The sequence below is a fragment of the Macaca nemestrina genome, chromosome 6, assembly GCF_043159975.1.
Source record: "Macaca nemestrina isolate mMacNem1 chromosome 6, mMacNem.hap1, whole genome shotgun sequence".
NCBI classification, from domain to species: Eukaryota; Metazoa; Chordata; class Mammalia; order Primates; family Cercopithecidae; genus Macaca; species Macaca nemestrina.
In genome coordinates this window covers 48,555,633-48,581,081 of record NC_092130.1, presented here as the reverse complement: position 1 = coordinate 48,581,081, position 25,449 = coordinate 48,555,633, and the positions used below count along the sequence as shown (strand labels likewise).

The 25,449-nt window shown below is 37.9% G+C and overlaps 1 protein-coding gene across 1 annotated transcript in view; it reads right to left on the bottom strand.

Moving 5' to 3' along the window:
• The window catches only part of LOC105467193 (meiotic kinetochore factor), a 136,120-nt gene that overhangs the window by 44,034 nt on the left and 66,637 nt on the right, over window positions 1-25,449 (bottom strand). Inside the window, exons 10-11 of the mRNA XM_071097804.1 lie at window positions 5,028-5,104; window positions 1,400-1,519 (exon numbers count right to left, since the gene is read on the bottom strand). Of these exons, the coding sequence (XP_070953905.1) occupies window positions 1,400-1,519; window positions 5,028-5,104 (197 nt within the window). The remainder of the gene's footprint in view (window positions 1-1,399; window positions 1,520-5,027; window positions 5,105-25,449) is intronic.

The window sequence follows — 25,449 nt, the reverse complement described above, 5'->3', positions numbered from 1 at the left end:
CTCTGTTCACAGATAACATGGTATCATTGTGGAAAACCCTGAAGATTGAATTAAAAATTATTAGAATAAATAAATTCAGCAAATTAACAGGACACAAGTCAACACACAAAAATCAGGTGAACTTCTACACACTAACAATAAGCAATTAGAAAAGAAATTACAATTCAATTCATAATAGCATCCAAAAGAATATTTAGGAATTAACCAAATAAGTTAAAGACCTACACAATGAAAACTACAAAACATTGGTGAAATAAATTAAAGAAAACATAAATAAATGAAAACACATCCCATGTTTATGGATTGGAAGATGTAATACTGTTAAGATGCCATTACTACCTAGGGTGATCTACAGATTCCATTCAATCTCTATCAAAAGCCCAATGATGTTTTTTGCAGAAACAGAAAAACCCATTTTAAAATTCACATGGAATCTCAAGGGATCCTGAATAGTAAAAGCAATAATTTAAAAGAAGAACAAAGTTGGAGGACTCACACTTCTTGATTTCAAAATGTACAAAGCTACAGTAATCAAAGCCATATGGTACTAACATAAAGACAGACATATAGATCAATGGAATAGACAACCCAGGGACAAACCCTCAAATATATGCTTAAATCATTTTTGGCAAGGGGGCCAGACCATTCAATGGGGGAATGGATGGTCTCTTCAACAAATGATGCTGAGAAAACTGGATATCTACGTGCAAAAGAATGAAGTTGGACCCTTACCTAATACCATACACAAAAATTAACTCAAAATGGATCAATGACCTAAATGCAAGACCTAAAACAAAAAAAAAAAAACATTTGAAGAAAATACAGGGCAATAGCCCGAGCACCATAACAAAACCTTGTCTCTACAAAAAATACAAAAAATTAGCTGGACATCGTGGTGTACACCTGCAGTCCTAGCTACTCGAGAGGCTGAGGTGGGAGAATCACCTAAACCCTGGAAGTCAAGCCTATAGTGAGTCTGTGAGCCTTGATTGCACCCTAGCACTCCAGCATGGAGGACAGAGTGAGACTCTGTCAAAGAAAGAAAGAAAAGAAGAAAGAAAGGGAAGGACGGGAAGGAAGAAAGAAAAAAGGAAAGGAAAGGAAAGGAAAGGCAAAAAGCTTCAGACATTTGATTTGGCTATGATTTCTTGCACAGGACACCAAAGGAATAGGCAACAAAAGAAAAAATAGACAAATTGTACTTCATAAAAAATATAAAATTTTGTGCATCAAAGACCCTAACCAAAGTGTAAAAAGGCAACCCGCAGAATAGGAGAAAATATTTGCAAATTATGTTTCTGATATATTAAGAGATTTCTTAAAGCACCTCATATACAAAGTATCTAATGTAACAGTAATTATTTCCTTTAGTAATTGAAGGAAAAATGGAAAATACTACCTCATTTGAAGAATTTTCCTGCAAACTTGACACAGGAACAATTTCATTTGAATTAACATAATTGCTGACATTTGGAAATAGTTCTTCAAAAGATGCTTTTTGCACTGAGGACAAATCAATCTATAAAAGAACACATTATTCTTTTGTAGAAGTTAAACATTGCAAAAGCAATGATTTTTAAGTAATTAAAGAAAAGTTGAAAAATACCATCTCATTGGAAGCATTTTCCTGTAAACTTGACACAGGAACAATTTCATCTGAATACATGTAATTACTGACATTTGGAAATAACTCTTCAAAAGATGCATGTTTAGAGACAAATCAATCTGTAAAATGGGTTATAACATTCTTTGACTTTAAAGTTATTTTTTAATTAGGAATTTTTGTTTGCTATGATACATTTTTTCTATTCAGTCATCCAAACATTTATCAAATGCCTACTAAATGAAATTTATCTACTCAGCAACCATACCTCCTATAATAATTTCCCCTGCCCTTCCTTTAAATGTAAACTTCCCAGCATTATTCTCTTATCTTCATGCCTACCATTTGAACACCAGAGATTTTTAAATCACTATCTCTAACATAGAACTGTCTCCTAACTGCCATATCCATTTTTCTATCAGGTTACTGAAATCACCACACATTTCTGTACCAAATTAAAAATTTCCAAAAAGATGACTGATTGATTTAGAGATGATTTAAGGTGTGCAGGATGCACATAGTTTATACACAAAAAAACAATACTATGCCATTTTATATTAGGAACTTTAGCATCCACATATTTTGGTATCTTTGAGAAGTCCTGGAACCAATTCCCCATGGATACTGAGGGATGACTGTATATAGTTAAGACAACTGAAAACACATGTTTAACAAAAACTTGTCAACAAATATTCATAACAGTATTATTCATAATAGATAATAAATGGAAATAAATGCCCATAAACTGAATTGATAAACAAAATACGGTATATCTATATAATGGAATATAATTCAGTTGATATGGTTTGGCTGTGTCTCCACCCAAATGTCATCTTGAATTGTAATCCCCATAATCCCCACAGGTCGAGTGAGGGACCCAGTGGGAGGTGATTGAATCATGGGGGTGGTTTTCCCCATACTGTTCTGATGATAGTGAGTTCTCCCGAGATCTGATGGTTTTATAAGGTAGTTTTCCCTGCTCTTCCATGCTCTCTCTCACCTGTTGCCACGTAAGACATGCCTCTTCCCCTTCCATCATGATTGTAAGTTTCCTGAGGCCTCCCCAGCCATGCAGAACTGTGAGCCAATTAAACCTCTTTTCTTTATAAATTACCCAGTCTTGGGTATGTCTTTATAGCAGTGTGGAAACAGACCAATACATTGGTCATAAAAAAGGAATGCAGTACCGATACCTGCTATAATATGGATGAATTTTTAAAACATTATGCTAAGTGAAAGAAGCCAGGCACAAAACGCCACGTTATATGATCTCATTTATATGAAATACTCAGAAAGAACAAACCTACAGAGACAGAAACTAAATCAGTAGTTTCTTGGGACTGGAGGGTGGGATGGGGGTATGAGGACTGACTATAAATGAATGGGGTGATGAAAATGTTCTTAAATAGGATTGTGATGATAGCTGCACAATTTGTAAGTACACTAAAAACCACTGAATTATACACTTTAGTAAACTGAGTTTTATAAAATGTAAATTGTACCTCAATTTTAAAAATATGTTGATACTTGTAAAATAGTCACTAAATTAGTTTTGCCATGAAAAAATCATTTTGATACATTTGTTATTCATCAATACATTTTAACTCCAAATATCAACCAAGAATGAATAAAAAATGAGATACTCATTTTCTGGAAAAAGTATTGATTTTGGGGCCACTGGAAAGACTGTTAGCAGAGTATTAACAAAACCCTTTCTTCCATCATGAGCATCTCTTGGTTAAATCTGTAACTCCTTTTCCCTAGGAACCTGATAAGTGTAAGAATGTCAGCTGTGTTACTAGGCAATGTTGCTTATGGTAAAAATAATGTCTGATTGGAAAATTGTATCTCTAGGAAAAACTATAAATGCACTATAAATAAATAAATACTGCCCTACATAAAATACTTTGGGTTTCCCTGAGTGCAGGGACATTGTAATTACACATGGCCTTTGTGGAGACCATGGACGTTATGCCTAAGTGTTGTTACAAAAAATACTGGATTTCATCTCCTTGTGCCTGAGCAGTCCCCACACTGCCATGTAAGCTGCTGCATGGACCTCTGTGAGGATTGCTCACACTGAAGAGGAACATTGGATGTTTGACTGAAGACTTGATAAGATTGGGTTTGATAATGATTTCTTGGATATGACACCAAAGGAACAGGTGAGAAAAGAAAAATAAATTTTACTATGACAAAATAAAAAACATTTGTGCATCAAAGGACGCTATCGACAGAGTGAAAAGGCAACCCATGGAAGGGGGCAAATTATTTGTAAATCATATGTTGGGTAATGGGTTAATATCCCAGATATATGAGAAACTCCTACGACTCAGCAATTAAAAATTCAAAAATAAACAAAGGACTTGAATATATATTTTCCCAAAGAAGATATATGAATAGCTAATTAACACATTAAAAGATGCTCAATGTCATCCTTATTAGGGAAATACAAATCGAAACCACAATGAGATATCACCTCACATCCATAACAACGACTATTACAAAAAAGAAAATAACAAGCACTGGTAAGGAAGTAGATAAACTGGAACCCTTGTGCATTTTGCTAGTGGGAATGTAAAATGGTACAGCTACTATGGAAAACAGTGTGGTGGTTCCTCAAAAAGTTAAAAATAGAATTACCATATGCTCTAGCAATTCCATTTCTAGATACATACTCAAAAGAATTGAAAGCAGAGACTCAAACATATATTTGTACACCCATGTCCATAGCAGCATTATTCGCAATTGTCAAAAGGCAGAAGCAACCCTATTGTCCATCAACAGATGAATGGATAAACAAAATGTTTCATATTCATACAATGGAGTATCAGTTCATCCTTAAAAATAAAATTCTGATGCATGCTGTAATATAGATGAATCTGAAGATGCCATGCTAAGTGACATAAACTAGTCACAAAGGACAAATACTGTATGGTTCCACTTATATGAGGTATCTAGAGTAGTCAAATTAATAGAAACACAAAGTAAAATGGTGGTTTCCAGGGGCTAGGTTAGGGAGGAGCAGGAAGTTACTGTTTAATGCATACAGAATTTCAGTTTTGCAAGATGAAAAAAGTTCTAGAGATGAATAGTGGTGATGGTTGCATAATGATGTGAATGAATATACTTCAACTGTACACTTAAAAATGGTTAAACTTATAAATTTTATGTTATATATATTTCACCACAATTTTAAAACTGAAGGGAAAAAAAGTAAGAATCCTGGTTGTTGCTGCAGTACTCTAGTTTTTCCTTCTCTTAGCACTATATAGAGTACTTCCATTGAAAGTGTGCTTAAGCAACAGGAAAACACAGATATTATTCTCCATAGGCAATATTCCCCTGATATAAGAAAAATAGAAGAATGGGGAGAGGAGGAGCCAGAAAACAGATACTACAAGTGTCAAATGCTAATACTTACCACAAAACCAGCTGTCTCTGAAGATGGAGTACTTGTTAAAAGGCCTCTGTTTTTCTTACCAGGAGTACTGGAATTTGCTTTCTATAAATGTTTTTATAAAATAGGGATTGAAAAGCAGAAAGAAATAAAATATTTTAGTATAGTAAAACTACAATTTAAAGTTAGTTGACTAGATCATAATATACGATACTAAGAAAATCCTTAATCTGTTCATTAAATTTTAAACCACGTCACAGGAAACTAAAGAATTTTCTCACTTGAGCTAGATCAAACAACGTCCAAGAAAACTCTATGTGGCATAGCAACTATATGAGAATACCTTTGTTGAAATGATTACTTTGGTTGAAATTACTATTAATTTAGAAAGAAAAGCTAATTAGAGTGTTGAGTTAGGAAATGGTGCTTCAGTTATCTTTGTTAACTGCTAAGAAAGGTATTTTACTTTCAGCATTTAATTCTTAGTATATTATTGTACTTTTTGTGGAAAGAGATTATAAGTTATTTCTGAAGCTGTGAAAATATATGTAGCAAGGATAATTGGTTTAAATATAACTTTAAATGTATATAGATACTTTCATCTATGGAACATCAAAGTTAAAGAAATTATAAAGTAGGATGTAGGTTCATTTTTTACTTCTTGAAGATACAAAGAGGCAGAAAGACAGGTAGACAAAGCAAGAAAGAGTGAAAGACAGAGTCAGGAAACAGACAAGATACAAGACCTAAAGAAAGTAACAGAAATCGAGGAAGGGACGGCCAAAAGAGAGAGATGAAGGAAGGGAGAAGAGGGGAATGGAGAGGAGATGAAGGAAGAGGTAGAGAAGAGGAGAGGAGGTAGGAGAGGAAGAATGAAAAAGCAAAAGACAGAGAAGGAGAGAAAAAGAGGAAGACCAAGAGAAGGAGAGAGGAAAAAAGAGAAAGAGAAGACAGAGACCAACACAGATTGTGAACAGAGATTGAGAGAGAGAGAGAGAGAGAGAGAGAGAGAGTAAGAGAGACCAAGGAAAAGAGACAGAGCTTAAGACTGAGAGAGAGAGAACATCTAGGATAGCAAAAGCAAAGAAATGGGTAGAAAGGTAGAGTAGAAAGTAAGAGTGATAGACAATCAAACAGAGACAGGCAGCTTTATTTCCAGAAATCAGTTGCCTTTTCAGCCTTTAGACTCCATGAAGCAACCATGTCCCTTCTGGCTTAAAAGCTCTTAAACTGATTGTTGGTACAAGACATAATCTGGAATAGTTTATTAGGAAAATTTTTGTCAGAAATGTTTATGGGCATATTTACAATAAACTGAACACATCAGCCTCTAACTTACTAGTTATATTTAATTTTCTCATTTGAACAATGAAGGTTATTCTATATCTAGGGACTGTGATGCAAGGGTTACAAATAATATATGTAAAGAGAATCTATGGTTTCTGGAGAGTAGGAGCTACTCAATGATAACTATTATCATCATCATTGTGGCAGTCCTGAAGGTCCTCTGCTCAGGTTTCTTCAAAGAACCAGCTGTTCCAGTGCAAGGAGTGTAGTTAGCTGATAGCCCCCAACTACAACATCTTTAGAATATGCTTCAGCTTTCATGCTGAGGCCACCATCTTTTCAAGCAGCCCCCAGCCAATGTCTGGGCATAACAGCCCAACACAAGACTTTCGTAATAGACAATCTTTACTCCAGAACTCCCCATTGTTGAGAGCTTCTGTCAGATCTGCATTGAAGACTGAGGCTATCCTTGCATAATCCTGCTTCTTCCCTGCCTTCCTTTCTTAGTCATTACCCCCTGATGTTTGAACTCTTTATACTGTCTGAATATCTGCTTCCCAGGGGTCTCATTTGATGTAATTGTCAACTATCAGTCCAATTTTAAAACATCAGCTTGTATGTAGCTATAAGTATATAGCTTCCCTACATTTTTCCTAGATTTGTTTATATATATATGTATGTATATATTTCTAAATATTCCCAATCAGTACATATTTATAGTCTTTTCAAAAAATATTAGTTAATATAAGACTAGTTCTTATCAATGCAGGTTTTAGGGACTGAGTCAGAACTAAATGGTTCTACCTGCATTGCTTTCAAAAGCAGACCTATAGTGGGAAGATGGAATCTTGACTTTTAGATAATGAGAGTTTAACTGAAAATGTGTATCTCTATGTTCAGAATCTTTTCCAGGCTGAAACAAATTCATAATCAAGAAATACATTTTATAGTGCTATAAAAATATTTCCAGCGCTTCTCACATGTCCTATTATTTCAACTTGAAAAAAGATTTAAACTTAAATTATTTTCTGGAAAAAAATAACATGTCATACATTTAAGTTAAAAAATCTGCTGAAAGACAAAATAGTTTGAAATACAGGTGGAGCAGGATGGACAGTGATGCCCATCCTCCAAGGCTCACCATACTCTTCTAGGTGGCTTCAGCCTTTGGGTAACTGTAGGACCTGGACAGAGTAGGGCAGTCTCGTCCATGGGGATGTGCCCAGTTCGATCTGAGTGTCCTCATCTGCCAGCCTCTCCTGGGGCCCCAGCCTGGCATGCCCACTTGCTCACTTGCCCACAGCCTCACATGCCCAACCAGGGTGCTTCCTTGGGGCCCTTCTCATAGCTCCTTCACCAGCAGACCATGCCTCACCATCAGAGAGCTCCCACTGACCAGCCACCATGGATGCGCATCTGCCTACCTACAGCCTCCACTCCCCTATAGCCTTCTCCACCTCACTTTGCCGTCATGTACTCACCCAAGGTCCTCTCCACTGCTTTGCTGGCCCGCAAGCATGGGTGACCATACTTCCTCTCTCCCACTGGCATATGTGTGTACATGTACCCTGCCTCCTCACCACTGCTGGCGTGAGCACACCCTGCCACCACTAATGTGCGGCACTCTGCCCTGCCAATGTGGCCTGCATGAGGGTGTGTACAGAATCCAGTGCCTCACTCCCACCAGCAACTGGCCACCCTGCCCCACCACCACACCAGGATCCACACTCAAGCTAGCATAGATCCTGCTATGCTATGCCACTGCCTGAGGAAAGGCACTGGCCAGCACTCCCCATCAGAATGCTGTGGCCAGCAGAGCAGGAACACCGGGCCCCTCCAGTGCAGCCAGTTCCTAAGCTCCTGAGACTAGAGAATAAAGCTGGGGGCTTGGTACCAGCACCCTTAGAGTTAGAGCAGGAAAACTAGGAATACTAAGCTGCCGCTTTGGCCCTCTAAAATCTTTCGGAAACAAACTTAACAGACACATAGACCAATGGAATAGAATAGAGAGCCCAGAAATAAAGCTTGCACACCTACAACCATCTGATCTTCGACAAAGTTGACAAAAACAAGCAATGGGGAAAGGACTGTTTTATTCAATAAATGGTGCTGGGACAACTGGCCCGCCATATTCAGAAGACTGAAACTGAACTCCTTCCTTATACCATATACAAAAATCAAGATGGACTAAACACTTAAATGTAAGACCTACAACTATGAAAACTCTAGGAGAAAACCAACAAAATACCATTCTGAACATGGACCCTGGCAAAGATTTCATGACTAAGATGCCAAAAGCAATTGCAACAAAAACAAAAATTGACAAATGGGACCTAATTAAACAAAAGAGCTTCTGCACAGCAAATGAAACTATCAAGAGAGTAAATAGACAACCTACAAAATGGGAGAAAATATTTGCAAACTCTGCATCCAACAAAGGTCTAATATCCAGGATCTATAAGGAACTTGACGCCATTAAAAAGTGGGCAAAGGCATAAACAGACATTATCAAAAGAAGATATACGCATGGCCAACAAGTGTATGAAAAAATGCTCATCACTAATCATTAGATAAATGCAAATCAAAACCACAATGAAATACCATCTCACACCAGTCAGAATGACTTATTAAAAAGTCAAAAACTAATAGAGGCTGGCAACATTGTGGAGAAAAGGGGAATGCTTATCCACTGCTGGTGGGAATGTAAATTAGTTCAGCCACTGTGGAAAGCAATTTGGTGATTTCTCAAAGAACTCAACACAGAAGTACCATTTGACTCAGCAATCCCATTATTGGGTATATACTCAAAGGAATATAAATCATTTTACCATAAAGATACCTGCAAACGTATGTTCACTGCAGCACTATGCACATAGCAAAGACATGGAATCAATCTAAATGCCCATCAGTGGTAGACTGGATAAAGAAAATGTGGTAAATATACACCATGGAATACTATGCAGGTGTAAGGAAGGAGTCCAGTTTCAGTATGCTTAAGTCTTTAATCCATTTTGAGTTGATTTTGGTAGATAGTGATGATGCAGTATGAATATGTGTTCCCATCCAAATCTCATGTTGAATTGCAATCCCCAATGATGGAGGTGGGGCCTGGTGGGAGGTTATTAGATAATGGGGATAGATTTCTCTGGAATGGCTTAGCACCATCCCCTTAGTGCTGTTCTCTTGATAGACTGAGTTCTTACAAGATATGGTTGTTTAAAAGTATAGCACCTCCCCCACCCTCTCTCTCGTTCCTGCTTTTGCCATATGAAGCACCTGTTCCTGCTTTGCCTTCCACCATGAGTAAAAGCTCCCTGAGGCCTCCCCAGAAGCAGATGCTGCCAGGCTTCCTGTACAGCCTGCAGAACTGTGAGTCAATTAAATCTCTTTTCTTATAAATTACCCAGTCTTAGGTTTTTTTTTTTTTTTTTTTTATCACAACACAAGAACAGCCTAATAAAGGGGAGAAATAGGGGTCTAGTTTCATTCTTCTGCATGGGGATATCCAGTTTTCTGAGCATTGTTTACTGGAGAGACTGTCCTTTCCCCAGTGTATGTTCTTGATGGCTTTGTTGAAGATCAGTTAGCTGTAAATATGTGGATTCATTCCTGGGTTCTCTATTCTTTTCCTTTGTTCTGTGTGTCTATTTTTCTACCAATATCATGTTGTTTGGGTTAGTACAGCCTTGTAATATATTCTGAAGTCAGGTGGTGTAGTGCCTTGAGTTTGTTCCTTTTGCTTAGGACTGCTTTGACTATTCTGGATCTTTTTTGGTTCCATATGAATTTTAGCATTGTGTTTTCTAGTTATGTGAAAAACTACATAGCTATGTAGTTAGAGATTGCATTGAATCTACAGATTGCTTTAGGTAGTATGGTCATTTTTAATGATATGAATTCTTCTGATCGATGAGAATGGGATGTCTTTTCTCTTCTTCAATTTCTTTCATCAGTGTTTTGTAATTTTCCTTGTAGAGATCTTTCACTTCTTGGTTAAATTTATTCCTAGGTTTTTTGTTTTTGTTGTTGTTTTTGTTGGTTTGTTTTGCCACTGTTATAAATGTGATTGCCTTCTTGATTTTTTTTTCAGATATTTTATTATTGGTGTATAGAAATGCTGACTTTTGCTTGTTTGTATCCTGCAGCTTCACTGAATTTGGCTCAGTTCTAAGAGTTTTTTGTTTGTTTGTTTGTTTTTTGAGAAAGTCTTGCTCTGTTGCTCCGACTGGAGTTCAGTGGTGTGATCTCCGCTCACTGCCACCTCTGCCTCCTGGGTTCAAGCAATTCTCTGCCTCAGCCTCCCAAGCAGCTGGGATTACAGGCACCCGCCACCATGCATGGATAATTTTTTTTTTTGTATTTTTAGTAGAGATGGGGTTTCACCATCTTGGCCAGGCTGGCCTTAAATTCCTCACCTCGTGATCCACCCACCTCAGCCTCCCAAAGTGCTGGAATTACAGGCGTGAGCCACCATGCTCAGCCTGTTTGGCTTTTTTTTTTTTTGAGAGAGAGTCTTGCTCTGTCACTCAGGCTGGAATGCAGTGGCACAATCTTGGCTCACTGCAACCTCTACCTCCTGGGCTCAAGTGATTCTGGTGCCTCAGCCTCCAGAGTAGCTGGGATTACAGGCATGCGCCACCATGCCCAGCTAATTTTTGTATTTTTTAGCAGACATAGGGCTTTGCCATGTTGGCCAGGCTGGTCTCGAACCCTTGGCCTCAAGCGATTGCCTGCCTCGGCCTCCCAAAGTTCTGGGATTACAGGCATGAGCCATTGTGCCCAGCCCTAAGAGTTTTTTGATGGAGTCTTTTGGTTTTTTAAAAATAAGCATAGGCCAAGTGCAGTGGTTCATGCCTGTAATCCCAGCACTTTGGGAGGCCAAAGCAGGCAGATCATGAGGTCAAGAGATCGAGACCATCCTGGCCAACATGGTGAAACCCTGTTTCTACTAAAAATACAAACATGCCTGTAGTCCCAGCTACTTGGGAGGCTGAGGTAGGAGAACTGCTTAAACCCGGGAGGTGGAGGATGCAGTGAGTCAAGATCGCGCCATTGCACTTCAGCCTGGGCGACAGAGAGAGACTCTGTCTCCAAAAAAAAAAAAAAGAATAATGCAATCCCCAAAGAGGGTCAATTAGAGTTCCTCTTTTCCAATTTGGATGCCTTTTATTCCTTTTTCTTGGCTTACTGCTCTAGCTACAACTTCCAGTACAATGTTTAATGGGCATGGGGAAGGTGGGCATCTTTGTCTTGTTCTTAAAGGAAAGGCTTTTAACTTTTCCCCCTTCAGTCTGATGTTAGCTGTGGGTTTTGTCATATATTGCCTTTATTATTTTAAGGTATGTTCTTTCTATGCCTAGTTTGCTAAGAGTTTTTCTCATGAAGGGATGTTCAATTTTATCAAATGCTTTTTCTGCATCTATAAAAATAATCATAAAGTTTTTGTTCTTGGTTCTGTTGATGCGATGTATCAAATTTATTGATTTGCACAGGTTAAACCATTCTTGCATCCCTGGTATAAAACCCACTTAATCAAAGTGTTTTATCTTTTTGATGTGCTGTTGGATTTAGTTTGCTAGTATTTTGTTGAGGATTTTTGTGTCTATGTTCATCATGCCTGCAGTTTTCTCTGTGCTGTTGTTGTGTTTCTTGTCTAGTTTTGGAATCAGGGTAATGCTAACCTCAAAGAATGAATTAGGGAGGATTCCCTCCTCTTCAACTTTTTTAAATAGTATAAGATTGGTACTAGTTTTTCTTTATATGTTTGGTAGAATTTGGCAGTGAATCCATCTGATCCTGGGCTTTTCTTTATTGGGAGACTTTTTATTATTGATTCAATCTCACTACTTATTACTGGTCTGTTCAGGTTTTCTATTTCTTCCTCATTCAATCTTGGTATGTTGTATGTTTCCAGGAGTTTACCCATTTCTGTAAGTTTTCTAGTTAGTATATAGTTATTCATAAAAGTCTTGGCTAATGTTTTCTAATTCTGTGGTATCAGTAGTAATGTCTCCTTTTTCATTCCTGATTTTATTGGGGTCTCCTCTCTTCTTTCCTTGGTTAATCTAGCTAGTGATTTATAAATTTTATCTTTTTGAACAACAAACTTTTCATTTCATTGATACTTTGTATTTTTTTAGTCTCTATTTCGTTTCTTTCTGCTCTAATCATTATTATTTCCTTCTGCTAATTTTGGGTTTTGTTTGTTCTTGCTTCTCTAATTCCTTAGAGTGCATAATTAAATTCTTTATTGGAAATCATTCTACTTTTTTTCTTACATAACATTAAATTTACATACGCACATACTACTTTTTTGATGTAGGTATTTATTCCTGTAAAGTTCCCTCTAAGCACTGCTTTTATGATATTCCATATGTTTTGGTGTTTTGTGTTTCAATTTTTATTTATTTCAAGAATTTTATTTTTAAGAGACAAGGTCTTACTTTGTCACCCAGGCTAGAGTGCAGTGGCACTATTGTAGCTTGCTGCAGTCTCAAACTTTTGGGTTCAAGTGATCCTCCTGCCTCAGATTCCTGAGTAGTTAGGACTACAGTCATGCACCACCATGCCTGGCTAATTTTTAAATTTTTTAGGAGACAACGGGGTTTCAGTATGTTGCCCACGCTGGTCTCAAATTCCTGGCCTCAAGTGATCCTCCCACTACAGCCTCCCAAAGTGCTGGGATTACAAGCATGAGCCACTGTTCCTGTCCTTATTTCAAGAATTTTTTTATTTCCATCTTAATTTCTTCATTGATCTAATGACCAGAGGCATCTTGCTAAGTTTTCAAGTATTGTATAGTTTCCAAACTTCCTTTTGGTATTGATTTCTAATTTTATTCCATTGTGGCCTGAGAAGATACTCGAAACGATCTCAATTTTTTCAAGTTTGTTGAGACTTGTTTTGTGGCCTAACATATGATCTATCCTGGAGAATGTCCCATGTGTAAATGAGAAGAATGTTAATATGTATTCTGCAGTTGTTGGCTAAAAGGTTCTGTTATGTCTGTGAGGTCCATTTGGTCTAAAGTCCAGTTTAAATCCAACATTTATGTGTTGATTTTCTGTCTAGATGATCTGTTGAGTGCTGAGTGAGTAGGGTATTGAAGTCTCCCCCATTACTGTATTGGATTCTATCTCTCTTTAGATCTAGCAATATTTGCTTTATACATCTGAGTGCAGTACTGTTGGGTGCATATGTATTTAGTATTGTTATACTCTCTTCTAGATTGATCCTTTTATCATTATATAATGACCTTTGTCTTTTTTTTTTTTTTTTTTTTTTTCCTGTTTTTGACTTAAAGTCTCTTTTAGCTAAGTATAACTACTCCTGCTCAGTTTTGGTTTCTGCTTACATGGAATATCTTTTTCCATATGATATAGTTTGGCTCTGTGTCCCTACCCAAATCCCATCTTGTAGCTTCCATAATTCTCACATGTTATGGGAGGGACCCACTGGGAGATAACTGAATCATGGGGTAGGTCTTTCCCATGCCGTTCTTGTGATAGTGAATACATCTCATGAGATCTGATGGTTTTAAAAATGAAAGTTTGCCTGCACAAGCTCTCTCTGCCTGCCACCATCTATGTAAGATGTGACTTGCTCCTCCTCGCCTTTTGCCATGATTGTGAGGCCTCCCCAGTCATGTGGAACTGTAAGTCCATTAAACCTTTTCTTCTTCCTAATCTCAGGTATGTTTTTATCAGCAACGTGAAAATTGATTAATTCACCATTCCTTTACTTTGAGTCTCTATTTTTCTTTACAGATAAAGTGCATTTCTTGTAGGCAGCATATAGTTGAATCATGCTTTTTTAATCATTTAGCCAGTCTATATCTTTTAAGTAGAGAATTCAATCCATTTACATTCAGGTTTATTATTGATATGTAATGCTTTCTTCCTGTTACATTCTTAATTGTTTTCTTATTGTTCTGTATACTCTTTGTTCCTTTCTTTTTCTCTTGTTTGTCATTGTGTTTTGGTGGTTTTCTGTAGTGGAATCATTTGAGTCCTTTCTCCTCCTCCTTTGTGTGATTGCTTTACTTCGGAGTTTTATAGTTTCATGTGTTTTCATGATAATAACTATCATCATTTCACTCCCAGTTGTAGGACTCCCTTGAGTTTAGTAGTAATGAATTCTCTTGGCATTTGATTGTCTGGGAAATACTTTATTTCTCTTTCATCGATGAAGAACAATTTTGCTGTATATAGTATCCTTGGCTGGCAGATTTGTTCTTTCAGCACTTTGAATATATCATATCATTCTTTCCTGGCCTGTAAGGCTTCTGCTGAGAGAGTCTGCTGTTAGTCTAATGGGGTTTCCTTTATAACTAGATACTTTTCTCCTGCTGCTTTTAGAATTCTCTGTCTTTCACTTAGACACTTGGATTACAATATGCCATGGAGAAGACATTTTTATGTTGTATCTGTTTGGGAAATCACTGAGCCTCCTGTATCTGGATGCCTAAATCTCTTGTTAGACTTGGGAATTTTTCATCTATTATTTCATTAAATAGGTTTGCAAACCTGCAGGGGCCTTTGAAAACAGTATGCTAAGAATAGATAGGGCTCAAGGACAGTATCTCCAATTGAACTTTTAATGAACTCCCGTAGGCGCCAAGAAGGCAGGCAGATAAGGAAGAGCATAGAAACAAGGAACTGAGTAGAAGGTTACATCTGGGAAAAGAAAGTTTGTTTTGCATTGCATTCTTTCTGCTGACGTGGGGTTTATGGGGTATAAATAAAGTGAGGCGGAGGCTCTGAGTGCGGCCGCCATGTTCTCTGTGTGTCTTTGTCTTTTGTGTGTTCTTTCATTCTCCACCACCCCCGGCACGGACCCCAACAAGTGGTGCAGCGAGCAGGGTAGCACGGGTGAGTAGGGGAGAACAAGAAGGGGAACCCCCTAGGGGCGGGTAAGGCCCGGATATTGTTAAGGGGAACCTTCTTAAGCTTTCATTATGGGAATTCCATCTCTCTGGCCTCAGAATATTTACGCCTGTTTCAAGGACTGTTGCTGTCTATAGGAGTAGAAGTGAAAGAAAAAGACTTTGAAGTGATTGTTTGCCCATGTTGAACAACATTTTTACTGGTTTCAGTATGAGACTAAAGTGCAGCTGAATCGCAGAGAATGGTTACAGGTAGTAAAAGCTCTGCTTAGAGCTCTCCAGTTAGGGGATATTATGCCTCTAAAATTGTGGACCTTGTGTAACTCTATCACTCAGACATTAGAGTTACTTGAGACTGATTCAGAGTGTGGTGATGTAGCCACAGGAGGAAAGGTATCTGAGGATTTGGAAAAAAAATAAATCTGAAATGGAGCCCATTTGTGCCAGGATAACAGAGGATGCGGGGGGGGGGGGGGGGTAGCAAAAGGGGGAGAAGAGAAAAAGCCAGCTTTTCCTTCTTCTAAGGGAAATTCTCACATGCAGTGTATTATGGAAATGCTTCAACAAATATTACAGATATATTCTTCTAATTCACCTTTGCGAGCTTTCCCTGTTTCTTTTTCTTCTGCCCTGTTAAAAAAGGATTTTCCAGAGCCTCCAACCCCCGGCTTCCTTATCTTTACCTTTGTTTGGCAAAGTTGAAGCCCTGTTCACATCAGACATACTTTAAATTTATACTAAACACCTGTTTAATATGTCAAAACCAGTGTATATGTATATCTTATTGTTTGTTAAAATATTATGAGTATTTCAATAGTCAATAAATAAGCACATTAATATTAACTATTAATATTAATATAGTATTAATAACCCCAGCTAGGAAATTGTTATGTTATAGGGGTGCATAGGTTCCACCAATTTACACTCCAAACAGAAGTTGACTATTCAAGTTGCTTAACACATTAACTACCTCTTGATATTTTCTGTGTTTTTAAATTTTAACCATTGTATTGTGTGTGTAATGATTCTCAATTTGGTATTAATACACATATTTCCTAGTGAGTAATGATGTTAGACATATAGGTTTATTGTCATTTCTTTGTTCTGCTACTTTTGGTTGGGTTATTTGCCTTTTCCTATTAATATGTTGGGATTCTTTATATTTGAGGATATGAGTATTATTATATATTATATATACTTTTAATTAAAAAAAATTTTTTTAAGGAGCTGGATCTGTTTCTAATTATTTGTGCTTCTTTTGCTCCTAATGCTCAGTTTTCAAATGGTGGCAATAATGTCCAATTTAATGCCTTACAAATTAAATTTTTAAAAGAAATAAAAGCTGCCATTTCTAACTATGGACCCCTATCCTTGGTCTTCTTGATATTTTTTCATCAAAAAATTTGATAATTCCTATAGACTAAAAGACTTTGGGAAAGGCTTTTCTTAATCGTTCTCAGTGGTTATAATTGCACAACTGGTAAATGGACAAGACACATGTACAGGCTAAAAAAAGTGTTATGTGTGATCCCCCAGGACCCACTGAGAAACAACTCACAGGCACGGGCCAATATGCTACTCTTAATGCTCAGGATGGTCTAAATGATGTTGCCTTTACTCAAATCAAGACTTTGTTTTTAAGGGCCTAAAATAAGGTAAAAATAACAGGAAAATCTTCCCTTTCCTCTGTGAAGATTTTACAGGGCACAAATAAACCCTATCCAGATTTTGTAACCCATCTTTCCTCACCTCCCTTGGTGATAGTCCCCGCTGACAATTTAAAGGTTTGGTATCCTAATAAAAAAGGTAAGTATGTTCAAGGACAAGTTCTAAAACAGAGACGGGACTATACTCTTGTCCTTACAGGGAGCGGACCTGAGTGGTTTCCTACAAAATAATTGAAACCCTGTTAAAAAAAAAACTAAATTCAACATACATTTCTTCCTTTGTTAGATGTGCCTCGGCGGGGGACTTATTTCTCTTACTGAGGCTTTGTATAAATATTGGACTTATATTCCCTTTCCACCCTTGTATCAAAAAGTCGCCTGGGAGGAGGTGGAAATTAAGGTTTTCACCAATGACATTACTTAGATGTCATCCCCCTATATAGACAAAAACAACATAAAACGGAAACAAAAATTATAATCAACACATACCAATTTAAAGTAAAAGGACTTCCAATATGTATGAAAAATAGTCTTCATTGTCTCCAAAAATCACATAAAGCCTGGGCTGTTCGCTATAATCATAGTCATGTAACTACTAAAACTGTTATTATTGTAACTAGAAGCTTTTAATATAATCATACTGTATATAGTAATAAAACTATTCCTAGTTCTTTACTTTTTTGTCCTATTCTAAAGGTTTCTCCTAATATTAAGGTACTGGAGTGACAACAATGTCGGGAAACTAAACCCCGGATTTTATTAAAATACAATAAAATGTAAATAACTAATTGGAGTGTACACGGTAATTTTCAAATAAAATTTAGTCACATACCTTTAAAATAACACTGGGTAAATAAAAGTATTGCCACTAACAATAATAAAACCTTGGTATGGCGTAAAGGAGGCCTAAAGTACAGAGTCATCTTTGGAAGTTGTTAGCTACAGGCGATGCCATTAACACTTTTGTGGGAAATATGTCCCTTAATCTTTCTAACCCAAATAACTCCTTTCATATTCAGTTATATCAAAATACCTCCTAATATATTATTGCTTGTGTCCGTAAGCCCTACCTATTATTAGCGGGAAATTTAACATGTAATAATAATACGGAAATTGTTAATTGTACAGATACGTATACATTTTTGTCTTGCCTCAATCATTCTTGGTGGCAAAACTTTACTGGGGATATTTATATTCTCAGGGCTCGTAAGAAAATTTGGCTACCTGTTAACCTTACACGACCATGGGGGGCATCACCTCTTGAAACTTATACTTGGACTTCTCTCCAGCGAACCCGCCGTGCCTTGGACTTATAATTGCCTCGGTGATAAGCCTTGTCACCATCGTCTCCACTACGGCCATAGCAGGGCTCACTCTACATCAAAGTATACAAAATACTAAATTTGTACAACAATGGCACAAACAGTCTCACCGGTTATGACTTCAACAACAAAACATTAACTCTCAACTTACTAAAAAATTAGACAACATAGAGCAAACATTGACATGGCTTAAAAATCAGCTCACTGTACTCAGTACTCAAATAACATTACAATGTAATTGGAACTCCACTCAATTTTGTGTAATGCCTGTGCCTTTTAACATCTCTCAAAATTGGACCGTAATCCGAAAATTATTAGTAGGCCATAAAAATATTAGTTTGGACATCCAAAAGCTCACTCAAAACATTTCCAAAACATTTAAACAACAATTACATGTGTTGTCCGGAACCGTAACCCTACAAAAACTGGGTCAGCACCTTACTGCCTTTAACCCATAAACCCAGATAAAAACATGGATTTCTACAATCTCTGGAAGTATATTACTTTGGACACTTGAATTGGGTCTACTTCTTTTGGTAATTCGATGCTCCCTCCGTCGCCTCCAAAAACAAAAAAAAACACAGAAACAAATATGGGTTACCTTTTTAGGATTAAGGCAAAACAAAAACAAAAAGGGGGAAATGCAGGGGCCTTTGAAAACAGTATGCTAAGAATAGATAGGGCTCAAGGACAGTATCTCCAATTGAACTTTTAATGAACTCCCGTAGGCGCCAAGAAGGCAGGCAGATAAGGAAGAGCATAGAAACAAGGAACTGAGTAGAAGGTTACATCTGGGAAAAGAAAGTTTGTTTTACATTACATTCTTTCTGCTAACGTGGGGTTTATGGGGTATAAATAAAGTGAGGTGGAGGCTCTAAGTGCGGCCGCCATGTTCTCTGTGTGTCTTTGTCTTTTGTGTGTTCTTTCATTCTCCACCACCCCCGGCATGGACCCCAACACAAACCCTTTCATTTTCTCTTTGCCCTCAGGGATATCAATATTTCAAATATTTGGCCACTTGATAATGTTCCATAGTCACAAAGGCATTGCTCATCCTTGCTAATTTTTTCTTTATTTTTGCCTAACTGGGTTATGTCAAAATAACTGTCTTCAAGTTCTGAGATTCTTTCCTTTGTTTGACTTAGTCTGTTGTTGAATCTTTTGAGTGTATTTTGTATTTCATTCAATGAAACCTTCAGTTCCAGAATTTCTGTTTGGTTCTTTTTTAAATAATATCCATCTCTTCAGTAAATTTCTCATTTGTATCCTGAATTTTTTTTCTGATTTCTTTGTATTGATTTTTGGAATTCTCTTGCATCTCACCAGACTTCTTTAGTATCAAAATTCAAAATTTGGAATTCTTTTTCCTGGGATTTTGTGATTCTTTTTCTTTTTCTTTTTTTTAGACAGAGTCTTGCTCTGATGCCCAGCCTGCAGTGCAGTGGCACAATCTCTGCTCACTGCAAGCTCTGCCTACTGGGTTCATGCCATTCTCCTGCCTCAGCCTCCTGAGTAGCTGGGACTACAGACACCTGCCACCACGCCTGGCTAATTTTTTGTATTTTTAGTAGAGATGGGGTTTCACCATGTTAGCCAGGATAGTCTCGCTCTCCTGACCTTGTGACCCGCCTGCCTCAGCCTCCCAAAGTGCTAGGATTACAGGCATGAGCCACTGTGCCCAGCCATGAATTTCTTTTGCATTAGGATCTGTTGCTGGAGAAATTATTGTGTACCTTTGCAGGTTCATATTTCCTTGCTGTTTCATGTTTCCTGTGTCCTTACATTAATATCTGTGCATCTGGTGTCACAGCTGCTTTTTCCAATTTTTTTGAATTTGCTTTCATCAGGGGCACATTCTTCTGAAGATGTGTATATGGTGTTGGTAGGCTAGAGCACATTTGCTCTGATTCTGGGCATATGCAGTATTATTGTCTTTGTATGATTTCTTTGGCTGTAAATAGCATCAGTGGTATCTGTGATTTCCTTGGTGGCTTAGCATGTGGTTGTTAGTGGAGACTATGATGAAGTTTTTCTGGGTTCTGGGATGCCAAGTAGACTGGTCTTCAGGTCTCAATGGTGGCAGTGGTATGTTAACCATGCCTGTCCTTGGGCCCCAAGGCAGCATACCCTGGCATTGGTGTTAGTGGATCCAGGTAGCCAATTATTGGGCCTCTAGGTGGCTTGCTTGTATGCCAGGAATGGCAGCAGTAGGCTGTGTAGGTGGGTGAATTCTAGAGTCCTTGTGGAGTGTGCATGGCATGGTCAATGGCAGTAGCAGTGATAGGAAAATCCACTGGAACTCAGTCAACTGTGTTGGTGTTGGCATGGCTACAATGGGTTGGGCAGGCCGGTTTCCAGATCTGTAAGTGGCACATGCTTGGTGAATGCCAGCTGTAGTGGTAGTGGCAGGTTGATTGGACCTGATCTCAGACCCTGGAAAGAGTGCTTAGGTGCAACCAATGGTGTACTGGGCTGGGTGATCCTCAGACCTCTGGATAGCATCCTTGGGTACTAGGGGAGGTAGAGCCAAGCTAGGTTGTGCCCTTAGGCCTCCTCATGGTGTGTAAAGATGCTGGCTGTGGCATGCAGAGGCAGAATGACCCTGTGGCCATTGGCAGAATGCTCAGGTGGAGACAGCAGCAGCTGTGCTGTGGCCCTGCAACTGGGAAGAGTGGAGTTGCTTCCCCTGGGAATAGCCATAGGCAGGAAACTGAAAGGGATGGGCTTCATCTGAGCCTTGGCCTAGAGCAGGCAGTGGAATTTGTCTTTGGAGTGTGTGAGAATGCACAGTTGCCCCTCTGTGGGGGTGAGGGAATAGGACTGCTGTCTGTGGCTGCCTCTTCAGCCCCAGGAGGGAGGGAAGGTGAGAGAGTGGGGGAGAATTCATGGAACTGACAGTATGCATGGAAGCAGGAGAAGGACAGGTAATCATGAGGAAGTGAAGAAAAGAAAATGTAGAAAGGATTGGGAATATTTTTTATTGCTTTTGGCTAAAGAAGTGAAATTCAGGCCAAGTTCAATTAGATCTCTAGGCCATAGGGAATTCTAGTTGCCTATTGAGTTAAATTTAACTATCCTGTCTTCCTCCCTTCCTTCATTCCCATTAGTCCTCAACAATGACACAGTATATCTCATCTTAAAAGAAAAAGCTTCCTATAACCCTTCATATTCATCCAGTTACCATTATTTTTCTCTATTTCCCTTCAGAGTCAAGCTCTATAAATAATTGTTACTTCCTCACTTTCCATGGTCTTCAACCTATTCTAATCTGGTTTGCCTCTCTTTAGTCTGCTAAAATTTTTCCTACCAAAGTCACCAGTTTCCTTCATGATTCCAAATTCAACTGACTTTTTAAAAAAATTAATGAATTTTATATTTTAGGTCAGTTTTGGGTTCACAGCAAACTTGAGCAGAAAGTATAGACTTCTCATATATCCCCAGTCACCACACATGTAAAACCTCCCCTGCTATCAAGATCCTATACAATAGTGGTATATTTACTATAATCGATGAACCTACACTAACACATCATTATCTTAAAAGGCCACAGTTTACCTTAGGGTTGGGTTCACTCTTGGTGTTGTATATTCTGTGGGTTTTGACAAACGTATAATGAGATGTACCCACCATTCTAATATCACACAAAGTAGTTTCCCAGTCTTAAAATTCCTCTGTAATTTGCCTATTCATTCATTCCTTCCTCCTAACCTCTAGCAACCACCAATCTTGTTATTGTCAACATAGTTTTGCTTTTCCAGAACATCATATAGTTGGAATCACACAGTATGTAGCCTTTTTAAAGTCACTTCTTTCACTTAGTAATATGAATTTAAGTTTCCTCCATGTCTTTTAATTGCTGGATACCTAATTCCTTTTTAGTGCTAAATAATATTCCATTGTTTGGATATACCACAGTTTATTTATGCATTCACCTACTGAAGAACATTTTCATTGCTTCCAAGTTTTGCCAATTATGAATGCAGTTGCTATAAATGTTCAGGTGCATTTTTTGTGTGGATATAATTTTTCAATTCATTTGCATAAACACTAAGGAATGTAATTGCTGGATCATATATAGGAGTATGTTTAGTTTTTAAAAATCACCAAACCATTTTCCAAAGTGACTGTATCATGTTGCATTCTCAGCAGCAAAGAATGAGATTTCCTGTTGCTTCACATCCTCACCAGCATTTGGTGTTGTCCGTGTTTTGGATTTTGACCATTCTAATAGATGTGTAATAATCACTCGCTGTTGCTGTTTTTGGTTTTTTTGAAACAGAGTCTCACTCTGTTGCCCAGGCTGGAGTGCAGTGGCATGATCACAGCTCACTGCAGCCTCGACCTCCCAAGTTCAAGTGATCCTCCTACCTTCACTTCCAGAGTAGTTATGACTACAGGCCTGCACCACCATGCCAGGCTAATTTTTTTTTTTTTTTTGTATTTTTTGTAGAGACAGGGTTTTGCCATGTCGCCCAGGCTGGTCTTGAATCCTGGGCTCAAGCAATCCACTTGCCTCAGTCCCCCAAAATGTTGGGATTACAGCCATGAGTCACAGCACCCAGCCACTCACTGTTGTTTTAGTTTGCAATTGCAATTGCCTAATGACATAAGATGTTGAACAGCTTTTCATAAACTATTGCCATTTGTATATCTTCTTTTGTGAGGTGTCTGTTCAGGTCTTTGGCCCATTTTTCATTGGGTTCTCCTTTTTCTTATTCTTGAGGGTTTTTGCTTGATTGGGTTTTTTTGTTGTTGTTTTTGTTTTTTGAGATAGGATATCACTCTGTTACCCAGGCAGCAGTGTGCAGAGGTGTGGTCAGGGCTCACTGCAGCCTTAACCTCCCAGGCTTATGCGATCCTCCCATCTCAGCCTCCCGACAGGGATTCTGTCTCTACAAAAAAGTACAAAATGTTGCCCAGGCTTGTCTCAAATTCGTGGGCTCAAACGATCTGCCTGCCTTGGCCTCCCAAAGTGCCAGGATTACAGGCATGAGCCACTATGCCTGGCCCTTATTGTTGAGTTTTAAGGCTTGTCTATGTTGGTTGAAAATCTTTTATCAGATATGTCTTTTGCAAATACTGTCTCCCAATCTGTGGCTTGTTATCTCATTATCTTGACATTGTCCTTCATACAGCAGAAGTTTTTTTATTTTAATTAAGTCCAGGTTATCAATTATTTCTTTTATAATTGTGCCTTTGGTATTCTATCTAAAAAGTCATCACCATACTCAAGGTCACCTAGATTTTATCCTATGTTATTTTCTAGAAGTTTCATAGTTTTGCATTTTACATTTAGGTCTATGACCCATTTTGATTAATTCTTGTGAAGGGTATAAGGTCTGTGTCTAGGTTCATGTTTTTGCATTTGGGGTCCAGTTATTCAAGCACCATTTGTAGAAAATACCAAGTTTTCTCCATTATATTGCCTTTGCTCCTTTGTCAAAGATCAGTTGACTATATTTTTATGGGTCTATTTCTGAGTTCTCTCTCTATTCTGTTCAATTGATCTGTTTGTTTATTCTTTTACCAAACCCACACTGTCTTGATCACTATAGCTTTACAGTAGTCTTAAACACAGGTAGTATCAGTCCTTTGACTTTTTCTCCTTCAATATTGAGTTGGCTATTCTGTATCTTTTCCCTCTCTATATAAACTTTAGAACCAGTTTGTCTGCTACATAGGTCCCCAAGCAGGTTAGGTTCTGGAAAAACACTTTCTCCTGAGGCCAGGCCTTCTTACAAAAAACAAAAACAAAAACAAAAAACTTGAATGTTCTAGCATTCTGTTTCAAATAGTTCCTTTCTCCTCCCACTGCGAGAAGCATGAGAGGATTTTACTCTAACATTTACTGTGAAGACCTGATGGTAGAGCTCCTGGAAGTAAAACTCACAAAAGTGGCAAGGGGACCACCTAGGACTCTCAGATTTGTCCATATTGAGCCTCCAGCAATTCATCAACACTGTTTAGGTTTTTCTATCCTGGCAATGGTTCCCATGGAGGTTTCTGTTCACGGGTTTCTGTTTTGGTAGGTTGTGATTCTCTGTATCCTCCTGTCTGTCTCTCTAATATTTGGTGCAGCAGTTTTCTCTATGACCTTACTTCTCTGACGGACCCAAGAAAAACTGGTGACTTTTCAGTTTGTTCAGCACTTTACTTGTTGTTAGGACAAAGTGACAACTTCTAAGATTCTTACATTGCTGCACTGGAAACTGGAAGTCCTACAATTGACTTTTAAATTCCTTCCTAACACAAGAAACAATAAATTCTTGAGATGGTGGATATCCCATTTACCCTGATTTGATTATTATGCATTGTGTGCCTTTATCAAAACATCACATGTACCCCATAAAGACATACAGCTATTATGTACTCATAATAATTAATATTTTAATGTAAATAATCAAAATAACATAGACATACAAAAAAAATTCTTTATAATACTGCACCTTCAAGCAGCACTCAACACTGTTGATCATTCCCCCTTTTGTGGGTGACATGATTTCCTCTCTTGATTTCTATGATACTACATTCTGTTTCTTTTTCTCCTCTTTTCCACCACTCTTCCTTTTGTACCTGACTATGAAGTTTTCCAGGGATTGACCTGGGTCCACTTCTCTTCCTTACTCTATAGATACTATTTCCTAGGAGATTTCACCCGTTACCATAACTTTAAAAAAATTTATAATATAGTACATCTGTTCCCCTGACCTCCAGATTTATAGCCAATGGCCTTCTCAACATTTCCATCTTCATGCATCCTCAGAACTCCTGTCTTTCCTATCACAGTAATTAGCATCTTTATCCACTAAATAAGCTCAAAACGGAAACCTAGAAGTCTTTCTTAACATTTCTTATTCCTTCATCATTTGTATCCAATCTATCAACTCTACAGGCAAAATTATCTTGAATACATGGGTATTTCTTGATCTCTCCTATCAAACACCCTAGTCAAAGCCACCACTATCTTTCACCAGAAATCTTTGTAACTTTGTAACTCCCTACTAATGGGTCTCCCTATTCACCCTCTTGCCCCTTTTCTATTTGTTCCCTAATTCCTTACAGTGACAATCTAGTGTAGTAGAAAGAGTATAGGCTTTAGATCTGGAAAGATCTGCCACAACCTCCTCAAAAAACTGGTGAAAATCTAAACCTCAGTTTTCTCAGCTATAAAATAAGTAAAAACAAATAAGCAAACAAACAAAAACTAACTACTAACCTGCCTGGAATGATATAAAGAAAATATATAATTAATGAAAAGTCACTCAAAAAGTAGCCCTTGCTACATA